The sequence below is a fragment of the Tupaia chinensis genome, unplaced genomic scaffold, assembly GCF_000334495.1.
Source record: "Tupaia chinensis unplaced genomic scaffold, TupChi_1.0 Scaffold144255_1, whole genome shotgun sequence".
Taxonomy (NCBI): domain Eukaryota; kingdom Metazoa; phylum Chordata; class Mammalia; order Scandentia; family Tupaiidae; genus Tupaia; species Tupaia belangeri.
Genome location: NW_006204113.1, coordinates 3,708,595 through 3,728,799, shown reverse-complemented (window position 1 = coordinate 3,728,799; position 20,205 = coordinate 3,708,595). Strand labels below are relative to the sequence as shown.

The 20,205-nt window shown below is 40.0% G+C and overlaps 1 protein-coding gene across 2 annotated transcripts in view; it reads right to left on the bottom strand.

Annotated features, from left to right (window-relative positions):
* SLK (STE20 like kinase) overlaps positions 1 to 20,205 on the bottom strand; it is a 79,112-nt gene that overhangs the window by 4,699 nt on the left and 54,208 nt on the right. Inside the window, exons 13-18 of one of the 2 annotated variants that reach the window (XM_006166405.3) lie at positions 19,727 to 19,819; positions 9,952 to 10,081; positions 8,698 to 8,822; positions 7,741 to 7,929; positions 6,756 to 6,881; positions 5,574 to 5,687 (exon numbers count right to left, since the gene is read on the bottom strand). In XM_006166405.3, coding sequence (XP_006166467.1) covers positions 5,574 to 5,687; positions 6,756 to 6,881; positions 7,741 to 7,929; positions 8,698 to 8,822; positions 9,952 to 10,081; positions 19,727 to 19,819 — 777 coding nt within the window. The remainder of the gene's footprint in view (positions 1 to 5,573; positions 5,688 to 6,755; positions 6,882 to 7,740; positions 7,930 to 8,697; positions 8,823 to 9,951; positions 10,082 to 19,726; positions 19,820 to 20,205) is intronic. The other variant, XM_006166406.3, reaches the window with a different exon arrangement.

Sequence of the window (20,205 nt, the reverse complement as noted above, 5' to 3'; positions counted from 1 at the left end):
AAGTAAAGCGGGTAATGCCTCGTGGACAAGTGACTCAGGAGCAAGTCTACTGCAGAGGCGCAGACCACGTACAGGGAAAGGAGGAAGGGTACGGTAACGTTTCTCAGGAGAGGAGAAACAGGCTCAGTTCTGAAGGAAAGGTGAAGCTGACAGGCAGGATGGGGAAGGCAGGCTAGACATAGAAAGCTGGAGGGCACACAGACAGGAAACCACAGACAGCGCTGGTGTGAAAATGGGGATTGTACACAGGGCTGAACTGGGAATCAAGGTGCAGGTCAGAAAAGAAGCTGGAAAGCGGTGGCCCACGTGCGGCACTAAAGGCTTCAAGGACAAACTGCGGCATGCACAGTTTCCTCTGGTGGAACTGAGGAGTCACCAGCACCACTCTGACAGTATGAGTTCTGCAGGATCAACCTTCTGGTGACGGCAGGCAAGCAGGAAGGGAGGGAACTAGAGCCACGAGGACACGACTGAGCAACGTACGCAAGTAGTAGGACAGCAGTGACAAAGTGGAGAACTACCATGGAGACAGCCTCGCCACAGGAGCACAGGCAGAAGGCGCCACCGTGCAATGGCAGAGCACTGGAAGGCCCTGGTCTGGGTCCCAGACAGACCTAGATACGCCGGGCGGGGAGGTGCGCACCTGCGGTCCTGGCTAACTGAGAGGCTGGACCGGGGCACGGCGAGACCCTGCTGAGAATACCTCTTTTCTTTAAAAAAAAAAAAAAAAGGAACATATTTTAAAAGGCACATGAATGTCAAAATTAATTTGCATCTGACTGAATGTGGGATATGACAGAAATGAAAAAGAATTCCCATTTCTAGCCTGGATGTCAATGAAGAGAACAGGAATGGAGGGACATCCGACGGTGAGGGCGAGAGAGTGAAACGGCAATAAGGGGTAACAGTGCTGGGTCTGGTTCGACCTCCACTGAGTTTGCACTCTTTAACCAACATTCGACAAGTACATGTTCATCATTTACGATGCACCTGGGACTGTTCCAAAAGCTGTAGATGTATCAGTGAAAAAAGAGCTAATGTTTGTGCTGTTGAGAAGCTTATCTTCCCACAGAAGACATGCAATAAGCAAATATGTCAGGCAGTGATGAATGTTATTAAAAAAAAACAAAGTATGTTTGAGATGAGCATGGGAGCTATTTTATGTATAGTGGTATTAAAAAAAAAAAGGTATCACTGGCAAAATGACATGTGAACACAGACCTGGGTTGAGGAGAAACAGACTATCTAGACAGGAAACAGAAGCTGTGGGGACTGACAGGTGGTATGATGGTCAAGGGCGCTGGACTCCCACATGGCCAACCATAGTTTGCGTCCCGGACCTGGCGGCTTGCTTTCTCACTTTCTCTCTCTCTCTCTCTCTCACTCTGTCCCTCTCTGGTCAAATAAATACATAAATAAATGTTAAATAAAATAATTATTTTAAATAAAATAGAAGCTTAGTGCTCAAACTAGTAACAATAAAAACAATACACAGCGATAGCAATAACAACCATTCATGGAAGCCTGACTACGACTGGGGTAAGTGCTACACAACCATCAATTCTTTTTACTTTCTGAATTATTTCAGTCTGGGAGACATCACCATCTTCATTTTACAAATGAGGAAAATTGGGCCTAGAAATGTTAAGTGACAAAATTAATCACTAAGTGTCAGTGAGATCTGGACCTCTATCTGTATGACTTTAAAGTCTGTACTCTACACAACCCCTACTATTCAGCTTTTGATACTGTCCTTAAAAATCCAACAGCTGGGGCTGGACCTGTGGCACAGCAAGTAAGCTCTGTGTTCAGGGAGCTGGATACCATAGGGTTTACAGCAGTTTGAGTCCTGGCCCTGGCTTGAGAAACATGCAGAGCATGTACTTATGCACACTCCAAACCCTGACAGGATAGAGGAGATGTTAAAAGGATTGTGTTTTGGTGTGAGGGACCAGCAGATGGTGTAATGGTTACGTCACTGTCCCTTTCTCTTTAAAAAAAAAAAAGGAACATATTTTAAAAGGCACATGAATGTCAAAATTAATTTGCATCTGACTGAATGTGGGATATGACAGAAATGAAAAAGAATTCCCATTTCTAGCCTGGATGTCAATGAAGAGAACAGGAATGGAGGGACATCCGACGGTGAGGGCGAGAGAGTGAAACGGCAATAAGGGGTAACAGTGCTGGGTCTGGTTCGACCTCCACTGAGTTTGCACTCTTTAACCAACATTCGACAAGTACATGTTCATCATTTACGATGCACCTGGGACTGTTCCAAAAGCTGTAGATGTATCAGTGAAAAAAGAGCTAATGTTTGTGCTGTTGAGAAGCTTATCTTCCCACAGAAGACATGCAATAAGCAAATATGTCAGGCAGTGATGAATGTTATTAAAAAAAAACAAAGTATGTTTGAGATGAGCATGGGAGCTATTTTATGTATAGTGGTATTAAAAAAAAAAAGGTATCACTGGCAAAATGACATGTGAACACAGACCTGGGTTGAGGAGAAACAGACTATCTAGACAGGAAACAGAAGCTGTGGGGACTGACAGGTGGTATGATGGTCAAGGGCGCTGGACTCCCACATGGCCAACCATAGTTTGCGTCCCGGACCTGGCGGCTTGCTTTCTCACTTTCTCTCTCTCTCTCTCTCTCACTCTGTCCCTCTCTGGTCAAATAAATACATAAATAAATGTTAAATAAAATAATTATTTTAAATAAAATAGAAGCTTAGTGCTCAAACTAGTAACAATAAAAACAATACACAGCGATAGCAATAACAACCATTCATGGAAGCCTGACTACGACTGGGGTAAGTGCTACACAACCATCAATTCTTTTTACTTTCTGAATTATTTCAGTCTGGGAGACATCACCATCTTCATTTTACAAATGAGGAAAATTGGGCCTAGAAATGTTAAGTGACAAAATTAATCACTAAGTGTCAGTGAGATCTGGACCTCTATCTGTATGACTTTAAAGTCTGTACTCTACACAACCCCTACTATTCAGCTTTTGATACTGTCCTTAAAAATCCAACAGCTGGGGCTGGACCTGTGGCACAGCAAGTAAGCTCTGTGTTCAGGGAGCTGGATACCATAGGGTTTACAGCAGTTTGAGTCCTGGCCCTGGCTTGAGAAACATGCAGAGCATGTACTTATGCACACTCCAAACCCTGACAGGATAGAGGAGATGTTAAAAGGATTGTGTTTTGGTGTGAGGGACCAGCAGATGGTGTAATGGTTACGTCACTGGGTTTGAGTCCTGGCCCCAGCGACTTAAAACTCACACCAGGTACATGTGCATGAGTGCCCAAAAGTCTCAAGAGGAGAATGGAGGAGAAAGAACTGAGGTGTGTGCCCGCTCCCCCAAATGATTTCTCACTTTTTGTCTCTCTGGCAAATGTACATGTCCCATAGCAAAAATCTCTCTCAAAAGGAAAAAAAAATAAAATAAAAAAAGGATTGTGATGTGTTCATGCCCCACTGGGGGATGCTTTCTCTCTCTCTCTCTCTGGTAAGCACATACACTCTCTAGAAATGAAAAATAAAATGGAATATGCAACAGCTGAAGTTATGACTAGCTACAAGATCAAGTTAAAGAACAGGATGTAAAACTGAAAAACAGTCTCATTTAGGGAGACTGAAAGCCAAATTAAAGGTCATAAAGTCAAGGGGACCAGCAGATGGCATAATGGTTACGTTGCTGGGCTCCCATGTAGTTGACCGCGGTTCAAGTCCAAGACCTGGCAGCTTGAAGCTTACACCAGGTACGTGTGTGTACCCAAAATCCTGAGAGGAGAAGGGAAGAGAAGGGACTGCAGTATGGCCATCCCCATGGGGAGGGGAGTGATTTCTCACTGTCTGTCAGTCTCTCCAATGAGCACATGTGCCCTATAGCAAAAATCTCTCTAAAAAAAAAAAAAGTTCATAAAATCATGAAAAACGAACAGTTAAGTTACAAAGTCAGGCCAGAAGAGAATTTTAGGAAATAAAACTTAATAAGCACAGTTATATAAGGTCACAGGGTTTGGCTATTAGCAATTCACTTGTGACACTGTCAATAAGTCAACTGGAGAGTTTCAAGTGGAAGCTAAACTATAAGGAGTTAAAAAGAGAAAATGGAAAAAGGAATTTTTTTACTGTTTATCCTTTCCTACCTTTTGAATTCTGAACTACATGAATGCTAAATCTATTCCTAAAACTTAACGAAATATAAAATTAAAGTAAAAAAGCATACTACCAACTTAGTCATTTCACTTTCTCCAGAAACCTTTGAACACAGTAGGGGTTAGTAATTTCCTTGACTGACTAATCGGATAAAGAGAAGAAAAAAAAAAAAAACATTGAAATATGTAACAGGCAGAAAGTACAAGAGGAAATCAAGGTTTCAGTTTGAGGGTTAGCAAATGGTTAGCCAGGCTAGCAGGGAGTCAAGTACAAACAGAAGACATGAAGGGAGGGAGGCGGAAGTCACCTCTATTGCACCAGATTTTGAATTTACAGAGCACACAGGCGTTTATGATACGGCTCCCGTCGAACCTGTCTGGGTTCAGCTATCACCACTTCCTTTCTTCCTTTTCCCCCTCCCTAATGCCTACACACAGGCACACCCTCAATTCTCTAATGATAGAGAACTATTTGCAAATCTGCATAGACACCATTTTTCACTCGCTCGCTACTTTCTACCTAAATTGCCCCACTGCACTCTAATGTGTGCACCTAGCAAGCTCTTACTCATCCTTCAAGTCTCGTCTGGCTTATAAGGTAGATCCCTCTGAAGCCTCCCTGACATCCCCAAGCAGACTTCAGCACTGTTCCTCCTTTGCATGTATATTCTGCTCCTTCTCCCTGAAATTTACCACTACAGAATAGTGATCCTACCACTTGTAACTGCTTGTTACCACATTCTGAGTCTTCTGGGGACAAAGACTTTGTCCTTTCATCTCTGCATCTCCTGTCACTGACACTATCCTTGCCACACAGTAGGTAAAGAGCCGGCAACTGAGTGCATGGATGAGAACAAACATGTTTAAGGTTTTTGCCATAGGGCATGTGTGCTTGCCAAAGAGACAGACAAGGAAAGTGAGAAATCACCCTCTATGGGGGATGGCCACACCACAATCCCTTTGCCTCCATTCTCCTCTCAGGATTTTGGACATGCACGCACACTCATCCAGTGTGTTTTCTTCCAGCCGCCAGTGCCAGGATTTGTACCACAGTCAGCCCTGTGGGATCCAGCACCTTAACCACCATGCCACCTACTGTCCCAAAGCATGTTTTGTTGTTGTTGTTGTTTTAAATTCAGCTATAGGGTGCATGTGCTCACCAGACAGACAGAGGCAGACCAGGGAAAAATGAGAAAGCACCTCTGTGGAGGAAGGTCATGATGCAATCTCTTCTCTGTTCTCCTATCTGGATTTTGGCCATATATACACACATGCCCAACGTGTTTTCTAAGCCACTGGGTCCAGGACTCAAACCATGCTGCTAGCTATGTGGGACCCAGCTGCCTTAACCCCCATGCCACCTGCTGGCCCGAATTATATTTTAATTAAAATTTTAAATTACCTTCTTCCTGGGTCTCAATTTCTCTCTCCACTCCTTTAATTCTTGGCTATGTTCCTCATCCAACTCCTTTAGTTTCTGAGTCTCATGCTCCACCAACAGGTGACATTTTTCATTCTGAAAATAAAGTTGGATTAAAACAAAATCACAACTACTAACCAATTTTTCAAAAATATAATTATCTTCCAAAATAAATTACTCATCAAATTAGCTGTTACTGGAGTCTAAGTTCTCCTCTAAAAATCAAAGGCCAAGAATTATGAAATGAGTAGCTTCATTTTTGCAGGCTTAGAAGCTAGATATGTTATAAACCACATAAAAAGAACTTGGAATTACTCTCGGCTTTTGTTTTTCCTTTATAAGAAAGTATGCACATAAAACTGACACTTCAGGAGGCAGCTTGCATACATTTTACCCATTGCTACTAGAATGTAGAATTGTTATCAGAAACTATTCTATTCTAATAAATTGAGCAACTATACACAGTAGCCACACTGTGCACAATACTCTGAAATTTTAAACATTTTAGAATATGTAATAGATGGATTGCACATTCCAGGTAAGGTCCAAAAGCAGCACTCTCTAAAGTAACCATTAAATTTCTTAGGAAAAAACCTTCCATATATTTACCACTTTCTTTCAAACACCAAGAAGAAAATCAATTATTTCCCCATAAATGGAACATTTTAATTCAGAGTCTGACAATAAAATTGCCTTTATCATTTTGAAAACTTTGTATATCTTCTTGCAAAATATATTAAAAACAACATTACTATTGCTTTTAAAAGATTCAGCTTCTTAGGTTACAACTAACATCATGTTTATATTCATAATGTTTTAGTAAAATCTAAACAAATACCTATGACACTAAACCGATTCCATTTGGGTCTATGCTGAAAACATGTGATGATTAAGGGGGCTGGACTCAAACACGGCCGACCGCAGTTCGAGTCCTGGACCTGGTGGCTTGCTTTCTCACTTTCCCTCTATCGCTCTCTGTCCTTTTCTGGTCAAATTAAAATAAATAAAGTTCAATTTTAAAAAATTGTTAAAAAGAAGGCACGACGCTGACTCAGCATTTTCCTCAGGAATGTGCACTTTACTTGGCTCATCTGCTGCGTGCCCCTAACTAGCCACATGTGCTGCCTGCTAGCACCAGCTTCGCTGTCACATTTCTATCCCGACCTGCAGCTGATGCAGCTCCCGGACATTGGCTTCACACTGCAACTGAAGATCCCGCATTTGATTTTCGTGTTTTTGATGCTGAGCCATTCTCTCATTTTTCTGCCTCTTTTCTTCTTGTGCAGCAAACTATAAATAAGAAAAACAAAAGATAAATTATGTTTAATGAGCGATGTAGTTTCTTCATATTCCAAAGGTATAATTAAGAGATTTAACAAAACTTAAGTAAAATAAACTAAAGCTGCAAGTAATAATGGGCTGTGACTCAAAGCTGGAGTCTACACCACCACGTGGGCTACTGGTGGCGGGGATGATGATTAAAACCTTCACTCTCCAGGCCAGCAGATGGCGTAGCAATTACGTCGCTGACTTCCACAAGGCAGACCAGGTTTGAGTCTTGGACTAGGTGGCTTGAAAATCACACCAGGCGCAGGTGCGAGCATGCCCAAGATGCCGGGAGGAGAATGGAGAAGGGATTGCATTGTGGCCATGCCCCCTGGGGGGTGATTTCTCACTTTCCTTCTCACTATCTCTGTTTCTCTGTCTCTCGAGTAAGTGCACGCACCCTAAGGGGAAAATCTCTTAAAAAAAAAAAAAAACACAAAACAGAAAAAACCACCCTGATCCTCCTGTCTGCTTAGCGACCTCAGCTAACCTGTGTGTAAGACTGACTGCAGAAGTATCATAGTGAGGCTACGTGCTTTGACTCAAAAAGCCGTCCACGTCATCACATTCCCAGGGCTGGTCTTAGGACTTGTCTTGCCCAGGATCTAGTTGGGATATGGGAAGAAGGGCTTTGCTCTCTGTGGTCACCAGCCCAGGAAGACAAAGTTGGTCTATATCCTTTACTTTGCTCCAGTCCATAGAATTAAAGTGAACATCAGTAAGCCCAGAGGCTCTAAATGTTACAACACAAATTATGAGGTACTTCTAAAGGTCATTCAAAGTTTTAAAACCTAAAAAAGAAGAGAATGATTTGCTTACTCACTTGTTTGATTTTGTCACGATCCTGATCTGGTGTGGCTGTTGAGTTAATCCTTAAACTTTTCTTAAACATGGCCATTCGTGTCTTGGCTTCACTGCGCTGAATCTTGGGCAGTCTTGCCCTTTCTTGAGTCTGTCTGTTTTTCAATTCCTCTATGAGCCGTTGATTATAACGCTGCATTTGTTCTGTTTCCTAAGAAAGTTTAAAATAGAACCCAGCAGTGTAGGTAAACTTTATCCTTTAGTACTCATATGTATGTTCAAGCATGTCATTTGGTTGTTATTTTCTATGATTACTCTCTTGTTTTGCAGTGACCAGCAAAATACTCGGCAAAAAAGTAATTTATAAGACAAAGTTATTAGTCATGAGTCTAATATTGAAACTCTCTTTTACTAAGTACCAGGAGTTTACGTTAAGATACACGAATGACAAACGGAGCCAAAACAGGTACCTCTGAGAAACAAGATGAAGATCACAACATAGAGATCTTTAAACACTCTAATTAGCTACTTTCCCTGTAATTTGTAGAAAAGAAGCTTACAATTGTGATTAAGATATAATTAATTACTCCAAACTTAATGACAGAAATTTTGGGATAAAAGACAGAAATTTAAAAAGCCATTCTCCAAAGCATGTAAGTTCAAGACTGCACAGGGGCAGCCCCATCAGAGAACAGCATTTAGACACTGCCCGGAAGAAGTCAGCTCTGCCATGGCTGGCTAGGATTCAAGTCCCAGCCCCAGCAGCCCCACGCTGGACAGGGGTAAGTACACAGGCCTGGGATCCTGGCAGGTAGGAGAATTGGAGGAAAAAGGATTGTGGCACAACTGGACCCTTTTGGGGTATTATCACATGTGCCTGAGTGCATGGGCACACTCATCAGCACACATTTGTGTGCACCTTCTAGCTTAAAAAAAACCTGAACAGCTCTACAAATTTTAAAATAAACCTTTCATTAACCTTCTCATGGCGTTTAAGCAGTTGATGTCTTTGCATGAAATACTGATCTTTAAGCTGCTGTTTGAGCAGCTGGTGTTTTTCTTGTAAGTGTCGTTCTTCAAGCTCCCAAATTGCAGCTTCTCGAGCTAGAAGGAGAAAACAGTTTCCAAAATGTCACTTTGTCACTTGTTCTTTTTACTAATGTACTTTTTTTTTACTAGTATATTTTTCTCTCATTTTAATATTTACATGAAAGTGGTCTACATACACTAACTTGCATACACACTGACATTCTGATTTATAAATTTTACCAAAGCAAAGATAATATAAATTGGGAATAGCAGGTGGCACAATGGTTGTTGCTGGACTCCCACATAGTAGATGGCAATTTAAGTCCCGGACCTGGCAACTTATAACTCAAGCCAGTGTGTGTGCATGTGTGCCCAGGACCCCAAGAGGAGAATGGAGAAGAAATTGTGGCATGCCCATCCTCCCGGGGGTGATTTCTTGCTTTCTGTCTCTATGTCTCTCTCTGTCTGTCTGGCGAGTGCACATGCCCTATAGCAAAAATCTCTCTTAAAAAAAAAAAAAAAGGTAATAAAAATTACCACCTTCCTTTATGTTTTACTGTCCAATAATCAGAGAAAGAGCTGCCCTGAACACCAAAATTCTACTTAATCTGTTAAAATTTTTTAACAGATTTTAAGCTAATCTGTTTTTTAAAAACTCCATTCTATCATGTACCAATAATTATAAGGCATAACAAGTACACAGCATTATTCGGACGTATTTCTAACTTCATCCAGACAAGACATTTTTAGGATGATACACTTATGCTCACTTTTTACTGTCATAAAGGAATTCCATACCCTGTATTTTTTTTTTTTTTGAGAGATTTTTGCAATAGGGTCCATGTGCTCGTCACAGAGACAGAAAGCAGGAAGGCACCCCAAGAGGAGATGGCCACGCCACAATCCATTCTCTTCCATTCTCCTCTCAGGATCTCAGCATGCACACACACATGCCTGGCATGAGTTTTAAGTCACCAGGTCCAGGATTCGAACTGTGGTCAACTACGTGGGTGTCCAGCAGCATAACCATTATGCCATCTTCTGGTCCCTCTTATATTTCTCAATTTAAAATATTTTGCTCTTATTTTAGCACATATCACTCTAGCTTTCTCTAGCAAAGGAAATACTCAAATAATTTCCATGGTGTATTTCAGCATTTTTTATGTATCATTTTATATCACACACACCGCAGAATTTCAAATACCTCTCATGAGCTGCTGCTTGTTATTCAGGCACTCTCTTTCAATGTTGGCCAACTCTGCTTTCTGCTGTTGGATGATCTTCTTCAGAGAGCCGTCTAACTCTTGTTGTTGCTTCTGAACAAACTCTTGTTCCTATCAGACACAGTCAGCCATCAGTTAATAAATATCTACACAGCTAAACAGCCATGTAATCTATATTATATACCGTGGTCAATAAAATTTCTAAACCATGTTTGCAAAATTAGCTGGAATTAAAAATCACCAAAGTTACATAGTATATATATAATATAAATGCATGAATCACCCTTTTCAAACACAGAAAAAGAACATATAATATTCTAAACTCACTATTGAGAATTAAACAAACAAAAGAAGTTTATATCCCACTCATACTTAAAATGCCCTATTATACGAAAATGTTTAGAAAAGTAATAAATTTACACTTTCTAAAGCTGACTACTCATTCCATTATGGTGTGAACAAAACAAAAAAACAAGAATAACTTACAGGAAGAAAGTCATTAAGAGCTGTTAAGTAAAACAAATTATCAGAATTTTAAACTCTTTTATTTCTAAGGAAATAAAGAGTTGGGAAGAAACACCTTGGTTACAAGAACAGAGTAAGACATCTACAGCCTGTATCTAAAAAGAACGACGGTTTGAGGACTTAATGAGAAATAATTCATGCTAAGAGAAATATATTCTAGGAACAGGAACGTGAGTTACGCATTATAAATATTCTATAAACAAAATTCCCATGATCACAGAGCTCTACCAACATGTTTGGGATTCACTAATTCATTCACAAATATTTACTGAGCACATACTATTTACCTAAATGTCAAATTTCTGCTTAAAAAAAAAATCCTTTGTTCATTAGGTTTTTTAAAAAAAGGGTGGGGGACCAGCAGTTAGTATAATGGCTATGTCACTGGACTTCCATGTAGTCAACCATGGTTCGAGTCCCGGACCCGGTGGCTTAAACTCATGCCAGGCACGCATGTGTGCGCGCCCAGGATCCCAAGAGGAGAATGGAGGAGAAGGAACTGTGGCATGGTCATCCCCCCGGGGGGGTGATTTCTCACTTTCCGTCTCTCCATCTCTCCCTGTCTTTCTGGCGAGCACATGCGCCCTATAGCAAAAAACCTCTCATAAATAAATAAATAAATAAAGAGCATTAAAGTAACTTACGGTCTTCCTGCTAGATCATACATTTACTGAAGGAAAGGAACAATATTCAAACTGAAAACAATGTAAATTTAGATCTCCATCCCTCTTTTGGCAGTTATAGCAATTGGTGACTGGTTCAAGAGATATGCAGAGAAATTTAACTGTGAATTTAAGAGTTTAGGACTTGGGGCCGGCAGGTAGCACGGTGGTTAAAGGCACTAGGTTCCCACATGACTGACTGCAGTTTGAGTCCAGGATCTGGCAGCTTAGTTTCTTGCTTTCCCTCTCTCTCTCTCTGGTCAAAATAATAACAAATGGAATTAAATAAATATTAAGAAAAAAGTTTAGGACTGAAGCAGTGCTTCATCGGTAATCCCTACTCTGCACACCCAATGGGAGATTAAAGCTCCAGCTCTCGTTTGGAACTATTCTCTAGGTCTAGGAGAGTCTGGCAAGGTGCGAGAGTGCAGCAATGTTCCTCAAGATGTCTGCCTACCACAGTGTCTCTGGGAGTCATACAAGCCATGCTGGTGTGTTCAAGTAATCTGGAGCCATAAATGCTGCTGTCTCAGCTGCACCAGTTTGTATTGTAGCATGAATACAAATAAATTGTAGCAAAAAGATTGATGTTATCACCTCTATTAAATACAAGGACCAACTTGACTACATTCATCTATTGGGTTGTCAGAAAAGTCATGGCATTGCAAAAATGCTTAACTTTTCTGATGACCCAATATATATAACTTTATCCTAGCCAAAAAAATTTCAATGAATATTTAAAACTCAACTACCTAGAATAAGACTTTTCAAGTGCACTTTAAGAGATACAAAATTTTCAACAAGGAAAATTGCTAAAGCTTCTCTTTCTCCTTAAAGATTTGTAATGAAAATTAAATTGTTTTTCTAATTTCAACTGTAAAATTTCTATATGCTAATCTGCTTAATAAACTTAATATAACCTGCAAATATATCAAAGGGTTTTCTTTTGTTCAATATTTTTATTAGGTTGTTGTAAAAGTCATTGTATTTTTGCACAGAAAAACATGCCATGGGAGCTGGCAGACGGCGTGGTGGTTGAGGGCACTGAACTCCCACATGGCCGACCGCCGTTCGAGTCCTGGACCTGGCAGCTTACTTTCTCGATTTCCCTCTCTCTCTCTCATTCTGGTCAAATTAAAATAAATAAAGTTAAATAAAATAACTCCTAAAAAAAAAAGAAAGAAAAACATGCCAGGACTTCTCTGACAAACTAATATATTGGCTTGCATAAACAAATTACTTTTAAAGATTTTTGCATAGGACATGTATGCTTGCTGGACAGAAAGAGACAGAGAAGAAAAGTGAGAAATCACCCCCTGGGGAAAGGCAGTAGCCATACCGCAATCCTTTCTCCTCCACTCTCCTCTTGGGATTTTGGGCACACATGCACACCCACCCCGCATGTCTTTTTTTTTTTTTTTTTTAAGAATTATTTTATTTATTTTTGTTATTATTTTTTTATTTGACCAGAGAGAGACACAGACAGAAAGGTAAAGTAAGAAAGTAAGTTGCCAAGTTCAGGGTTTGAACCATCGTCCAGGGCCTCAACCATGACACCACCAGCTGGCTCCCCACCCAGCATGTCTTTCAAGCCACAGGGTCTGGGGCTCAAACTACACAGCTGGCCATGTGGGATTCAGTGCCTTAACCACCCTGCCACCTGCTGGCTCTTGCATAAAAGACTTTTTAAAATATCTATGATGGACCAGACAGTGGCATAGAAGTAGCATGATTCTCTGCAATGCTGGGCCCACAATGGAAGGTCTCGGGTTCATGTCCCAAGGTCTCCTAGTACATACACGAGCACACATGCATGTGTCTGTGACCCAGCTGCCTGAAACTGGGTAAAGATCATGGCATGAAGATCCTATTGGGAGTGCCTGTCTCTCTCTCTCTCTGTCTCTCTCATGGAAGAAATAAATAAACTTTAAAAAAAAATCTGCATGGACAGAAACAATAGACCTAACTTAAGTAGCATAAATATAAGTCTTACATTTAAACTCAAAGAAATCAAATGCAACCACACAGAATGGGGTTAAACAAATATTTATGTAAAAACTTAAAGGTAAAAATATAAGCTACTTACTGCTACTAAAAGAAGTGAATGTGGGACCAGCAGATGGCATAATGGTTACATCACTGGACTCCCACATGGTCGACCACAATTCAAGTCCTTGACCCAGCAGCTTGAAACTCATGCCAGGCACATGTGCCTATGTGCCCAAAATCCCAAAAGGAAAATGGAGAAAGGACTGAAGAATGGAAGAGAATGAAGAGGAGAAGGCTTTTCTTTTTCTTTTTTTTAAGCTAAACATGGGCTAGCTAGTGGTGTGGTGAAAGTGGTTGGATCTCACATGACTGATTTCACTGTTCGGGTTCTTGGAAGACATACTAAGCACATGTATGTGCGTGCCCAAAATCCCAAGAGGAGAACAGAGAAGAGATTGTGATATGTCCATTCCCCTGGGTGGTGATTTCTCACTTTCTCTTTCTACCTCTCCCTCCCACCAGCAAGACAACTGCCCATAGCAAATTTAAAAAAAAAAAAAACACTAAAAGCTAAATATTATCTGAAAATGTTTTTACATACTAATGAACATATTAATGAAACTCATGTTGGGCGCATGTACATGCATGCCTAAAATCCCGAGAGGAGAACGGAGAAGTGATTGTGGCATGGCCATCCCTTTGGGTAATTTCTCACTGTCTTGCTGTCTCTCTGCCTTTCTGGTGAGTGCACTTGCCCTACAGCAAAAATCTCTCTTAAAAAAAATAAGAAAGTAACAAATGGATTTAATCACTAGAAATAACAAATACAAGGCAACAAAAGAACTCAAACTATTATGGCCAAAGTCATTTTTAAAAATGGACATAGTGGGACCAGCAGTTGACATAATGGCTATGTTGCTGGACTCCCATGTAGTCGACCGCAATTCAAGTCCTGGACCCGGTGGCTTAAACTCACACCGGATATGTGTGCACGCATGCCCAAGATCCCGAGAGGAGAATGGAGGATTGCGGCATGGCCATCCTCCCTGTGGGGGTGATTGTTTGCTTTCTGTCTCTCTGCCTCTATCTTTCTGGCGAGTGCATGTGCCCAACAGAAAAAAAAACAAAAAACAACAACAAAAAAAAACTATAAAATAAGTGCTACTTAAAAGTTGAAATTCTGGCAAGAATTTATTTTTTTGAATTATTTTATCTTTCTTTCTTTCTTTCTTTCAATTTGACTAGAGAAGGACAGAGAGAGAGGGAGATGGATAGTGAGAAAGCAAGCTGCCAGGTCTGGGACTCAAACCACGGTTGGCCATGTTGGAGTCCAGCATCCTTAACCACCATGTCACCTGCTGGCCCCTCTGGTAAGAAATTTTATATTATTAGGTAACTAATGACATAAACACAGCTTTGAGTTGTAGAAAACTGTAAGAAAGGCTGTGATATGTTGGGCTATTTGCACAGAATTTGACCATCCTGGGACCAGCAGTTAGCGTAATGGCTATGTCACTGAACTCCCACGTAGCCGACCACAGCTCAAGTCCTGGACCCAGAGGCTTAAACTCACGCCAGGCATGTGTGCATGCATGCCCAAGATCCCGAGAGGAGAATGGAGAAGGGATTGCAGCATGGCCATCCTCCCTGGGGGGTGATTTCTCGCTTTGTCTCTCTGTTTCTCTTTCTGGCAAGCGCACACGCTCTATAGCAAAAAAAAGAATTTGATCATCCTAATAAGACTCAAAAGATTTACTCAAAAATGGTAATGATCAGAAAAGTAATTATAATTCATAATTTCTCCCTCTCATTAAGAAAAAAAAAAAGCAATGCTTTACTTACTCTTTTAGAAAAACCATAAAAAGAGTTAAATAGCTGCAGATAATATTTTTTTAAGTCTAATTTCAAGAGAGGGGAAAGGAGGGATTGAAATCAAGCTGTATTCTATCTATTCCAGTTGTATATATCAAATACCAAAAACAAAAATTATACTGTTAAATAAACTAGTCATTTCCCTATGGAAACTGAGAATGAATACGGCCTAGAATTCCAGACTTAATTTAAAACTACAGTTTAAAAAAACAGCAGCTCATTATTTATTATTGACTATTTGAATACATGGAAACTAAAATAAGACTAAAATCACCACTTTTAACATGGCTTTTCTGACCATATCCATAATTAAAACATCTACATAAACGTAGATGCAATCAAAATACCACTTCACACAAAAATAAAAATCTTACCACAGCATTCAATGTCTCACATGTGCAAAGCTTGTAAAATACTATTAAGATATTTTATTTCTATTGAAATAAAAAAAGGAAATCTCGAATTAAAATTTGTGATGGGGTAGAGAGAAAAAAGAACACTATGAAAGTGCTCTAGTTCCAGCTCTACCATTAACCTCTTATGTGAGTTTAGGCAGATCGCTTAAGTCTCTGGTTCTTAATTGCTTCATCTGTGAAATGGATATACTCTGCCCCCGGATTAGGGTGGTGGCAGTGAGAATAAAGTACAAAAACTCTCTGAAGAATACTGTACTATAAAGTTTTTGTCAGGGTATTATTATTATTGTCACTCTGACATTACCATCAATCTTTTAGATATTAACAAATGAAGTCAGCAATGAAAAGGCACATGTGAGTTAAGGAAAGAGCAGGTAAAACAGGAGAAAGCACCCTCTACAGGCATGTGGGACTTACGTCCTGCATTTGGGCGTTGAAGACTGCACAGGATGACAACTGAAAAGACTGAATCATGACCTGAGCAACACCCTGTGGATCAGAATACAATGCACCTCCCAGATGAGAATATATATGAATGACTTTTTGTAAAAGGAAACAATAATTAGAAAAAAGATGAGTTTCTTGAAGCCTGGAGCAAATCAATTAACAGAGGAACTTTTCTCATCTGCAGAATGAAGGATCTGAACTATAGATCCGTGGTTTCCAAACTCTAGTGTGTTGATGTTATTTCTTAAACCAGTAGAACGCCCTTTTTAAAAATCCACCAAAAGAAGGGCCAGCAGGTGGTGTATTTGCTGGACTCCCACATGGGAGCTTGATTCAAACCTGGAAGCTTGAATCATGCCAGGTGCATGTGTACACATGCCCAAAATCCCAGGAGGAAACTAGAGAAGGGATTATGGCATGGCCATCCCTCCTAGGGGATTTCTCACTAGCTTTCTTTGTCTCTATCTCAGGAGAGCACACAGCCCTATGGTAAAAAAAATATATATATATATTAAATTAATAAAAACTTGAGGCCAGCAGGTGGCGTGGTGGTTAAGATGCTAGACTCCCCAGTGATGACTGTGGTTCGAGCTCCCAACTTGGCATCTTGAAAATCCTGAGGAGAATGGAGAAGGGATTCCAGTGTGGCCATCCTCCTCAGGGTATAATTTCTCACTTTCTGTCACTCGCTGTTTCTTTCCAGGCAGCACACCTGCTCTATGGCAAAATTCTTGAAAATAGTAATGAAAACTCACCAAAAGAATCTTGGCTTATGAAACAAACAAAACAATGGTTCTGCTTTACTTAAAGTAGCAGCAGCTGCCTACAGCTCCACAGTCTCAACTTTTTAAACAATCCTCAGAGGGATTTCTTCCAAACTCAAGAGCTCCTGGGAATACAGTTTGAAAACCACTGGTCTAAGATAGCTGATCAAATACACTCTAGCTCTATGACTGCATGGCTATTAATGAATCCCTTTTAAAAAGTTTAAAATAGAATCTATATATAAAGTTATCAGGTTTTTGCACCTTCATCAAAAGCGGTACACTAAATAAATACTTTTGAAATACGTTAGAGGACTAGATCGGTCATTAAATTACAGACTTTACTACTATTTTCAGTTTCAGATGGAAGCTGGACCCCATAATCATAAGGAAAAACCACCAACAAAGTCTTATTAAAGAATTAAAGCTATCTAATTTTTTTGTTCAACACACTAAATTCTCAATTTCAACTCTAAGGATTGATATATTACCTTTGGAATTTAAAAAAATCTATCCTTTTATAAGGCAAAACCATATCATTATCTGCTCTGAAATGCAAATGAACCAAAAGCATATGAGTGATCAGCAAAGACTATCCTTTCACTTGCTGACAAGTGGCCAACAACAGGGGCCACTGATAAGCAGCTAAGAGTTTAGATGAGGCTCCGAGTGGGAGCTTAAAGGAGAGGCGGTGTGCTGTGGTGGTTCAGTTTATGAAACAGGGAGCTGAACTTGGCTGGGTGAGAACTCTAGTCCCCCTAACCAGACTTGTAACCCTGGGACAGCCATTCAACTCCCTGTACTTTAGTTTCCCTACTTCTAAAATGGGGGTAATATCTGTGAGAGATTAAATGAACTCATTTAGAATAGTGCTTGGCACTTAACGCAATGCTGTGTTTGCTATTATCACCTTAAACTATTGTAGTAATCCCTACAGCAGGCCCAGATAAAATGTTTTATTGACTCATGGCAAGAAGGAAAAAAACCTAAATTTCTTCAAATAGCTTCATCAAAATTTTGAATCCCAAGACTATTATATTTTCCTTACTTTTCACGGCACTAAAAATACTCTCTTCTTCAAAATGATGGTTACAAATAAATAAATAAATAAATGGCAGTTTTAAAACAACCTTTCTGGCAAAAAATAAATAAAAGGTATTCCAAGCCATGACACGCAGTGGTTTTTGCTGTTTCTGTTTCTCATCACGGACCTGTAACACCCAAAGTCTGGGTCAAGTGCAGCGGCCCAGCAGAAACACAGAGCTCCACAACACTAGGCCCCAGGGAGGAATGCTCAGTTTACTTCCCAGAGTCTGCCTGTACAAAGCAGACACGTGCACGCTGTGTCTGTGATCCAGGCTGGCTGAGGCTGGGGTGGATTACAGCGTGAAGACCCTGTTAGGGTCTCTCTCTCTCAGAAGAAATCAATAGCCAAGCTTAAAAAAAAAAAAAACAGTCTGGGAACCACTTTTAAAATCACATAAAACTATATTAAAGAGATCATTCAAAGCAACAATTAATAGATAATTTGTCTTTTCTTCCTTTCACTGACTTACGTAACTAGAAATTGAACTCATTTTTCATCTTTGCCTTCACACTGAATACAAACTTAATTTTAAAATTCACCTTTCTTAGTATAAAAAAACCTTCTAAAGTCATATAAGATAATTCCAGAAAATTTTGCTAAAAATACTAATTTATCAGGACCAGTGGATGGCATAATGGTTATGTCGCTGGACTCCCACGCAGTCGCCTGCTGTTCAAGTTCTGGACCCAGTGGCTTAAACTCATGCCAGGTGCATGTACATGTGAGCCCAAGATCCTGAGAGGAGAACGGAGGAGAGGGGATTGCAACGTGGCCATCCCCCATAAGGGGTGATTTCTCACTTTCTGTCTGTCTCTCTCTCTCTGTCTTTCTTGTGAGCGCACACATCTTACAGCATAAGCCTCTCCAAAAACATATACTAATGTATCTAGTTTTGTAAAGAATTCACCTATCTTATAAGGTTCAGTTTTATCGTAACCTAGAATCAAGTGTCTTTATGTAACTGTGTAAGTAAAAACAGTCTGTTCACTCAACTGCTGAATTCAAAACGGAAAATACCATATTTAATATTTAAAGTCTGGTTTGAAAGTCACCATTTATGGTGGTGACTTTAAAATATAATAAATGCTTGATCTACCAATTTATATTACTTTTTTCTTTTAACTTTAAGCATTACAAAAATAAAAGCCTAAGCCAGTCGGTGGCATAGTGGATAAGATGGCTGGATCCCACATAGCCACGTGTGCAGTTCAAATCCAGACCTGTAGCTTTTAAAACACACCTGTGCACCTGTACGTGCATGGCCATCCCCGCTGGGGATGCTTTGTCACTTTCCCTCTCTCTCACTGTCTCTCTCCTATGAGTGTATGTACTCTGTAGCGAATTTAAATAAGTAAATAAAAGCTTTTTGGCTCAGTGGCTAAGGGAGCTAAATCCCACGTGGTGACCACAATTCAAAACCCACTGTCTTGAAAAACACACTGGGTACTGTGCATGTGCATGCTTAAAATCCTGATAAGACAGAGGAAAGGAGAAGACTGTGGAGTGACTATGACCCATCGGGGGGTGCTCCTCTCTCTGGCAAGCACACACATTCTCTGACAAATAAATAGGTAGATAAAAATAGATAGATAGATAAAAGCCTTTTAATAGGCTTTCTTTTTGTAAACACATAGCATACACATTCATGCTCTATCTGTCTATCCTAGACGTTATCTATCAAACATTGCCATTACTACTTAAAAATATAAGCTCCCATCATGATTACAATTAGATAACAGTGGGTTATATATTGAACATACTTGTTTAATTCATCTGGAGTCAATTTTCCAAACATTCCACTTAATTTCGTATTAGAAACTTGAATGTCACCATTAGCGTGAACTTAACACTATAGAAAGACGACCCTGGAATCTCCAGGTGGGGAGACATCAGCATCACACAATAATTAGTTAGTTTATCCTTCCAGCCATGGTTTACTGAGCTGTGAGAAACGCTGCTTTCTGTTTTTAGTAGCAGTAAGCTGCTGCTGTTACCTGAGCATGCTGGCTTTGTGCAAGCTCCTCTTTCCTGCGTTTCATGAGCTCTTTTCTCAGCTCTTTGGGTGCTTTCTCCACTTCATTTATAACCTACAGTGTATAAGCATGCAGGAGGTGGGGAAATAATACTTTCTCCACAGCAAGCATTTATGTGAGCAGACAAGCTACAAGTCAAACATTAAAGTTGTTAAAAAGTTCCCTTCAACATGCATAAGCACAGGTGTTAGTTTGATGGAAAAGAATGAAAGGACAGACCATGCATAATCTCAGTGCAGAAAGGGATAATACACCATAAAGAGATTAATTAGTTGATTAATTATCCCTACATACCATTTCTTTCTTTAAGATGCAAAGATAATCAGTGAAGGATCACCTGATGCTAAAGGTGAAAAACTCAACTGTTCTTAAAAGATCATAAAATTACAAACACATCTATTGACATTGTTTGAAATACTGAACCTAAGGAAAACTATATG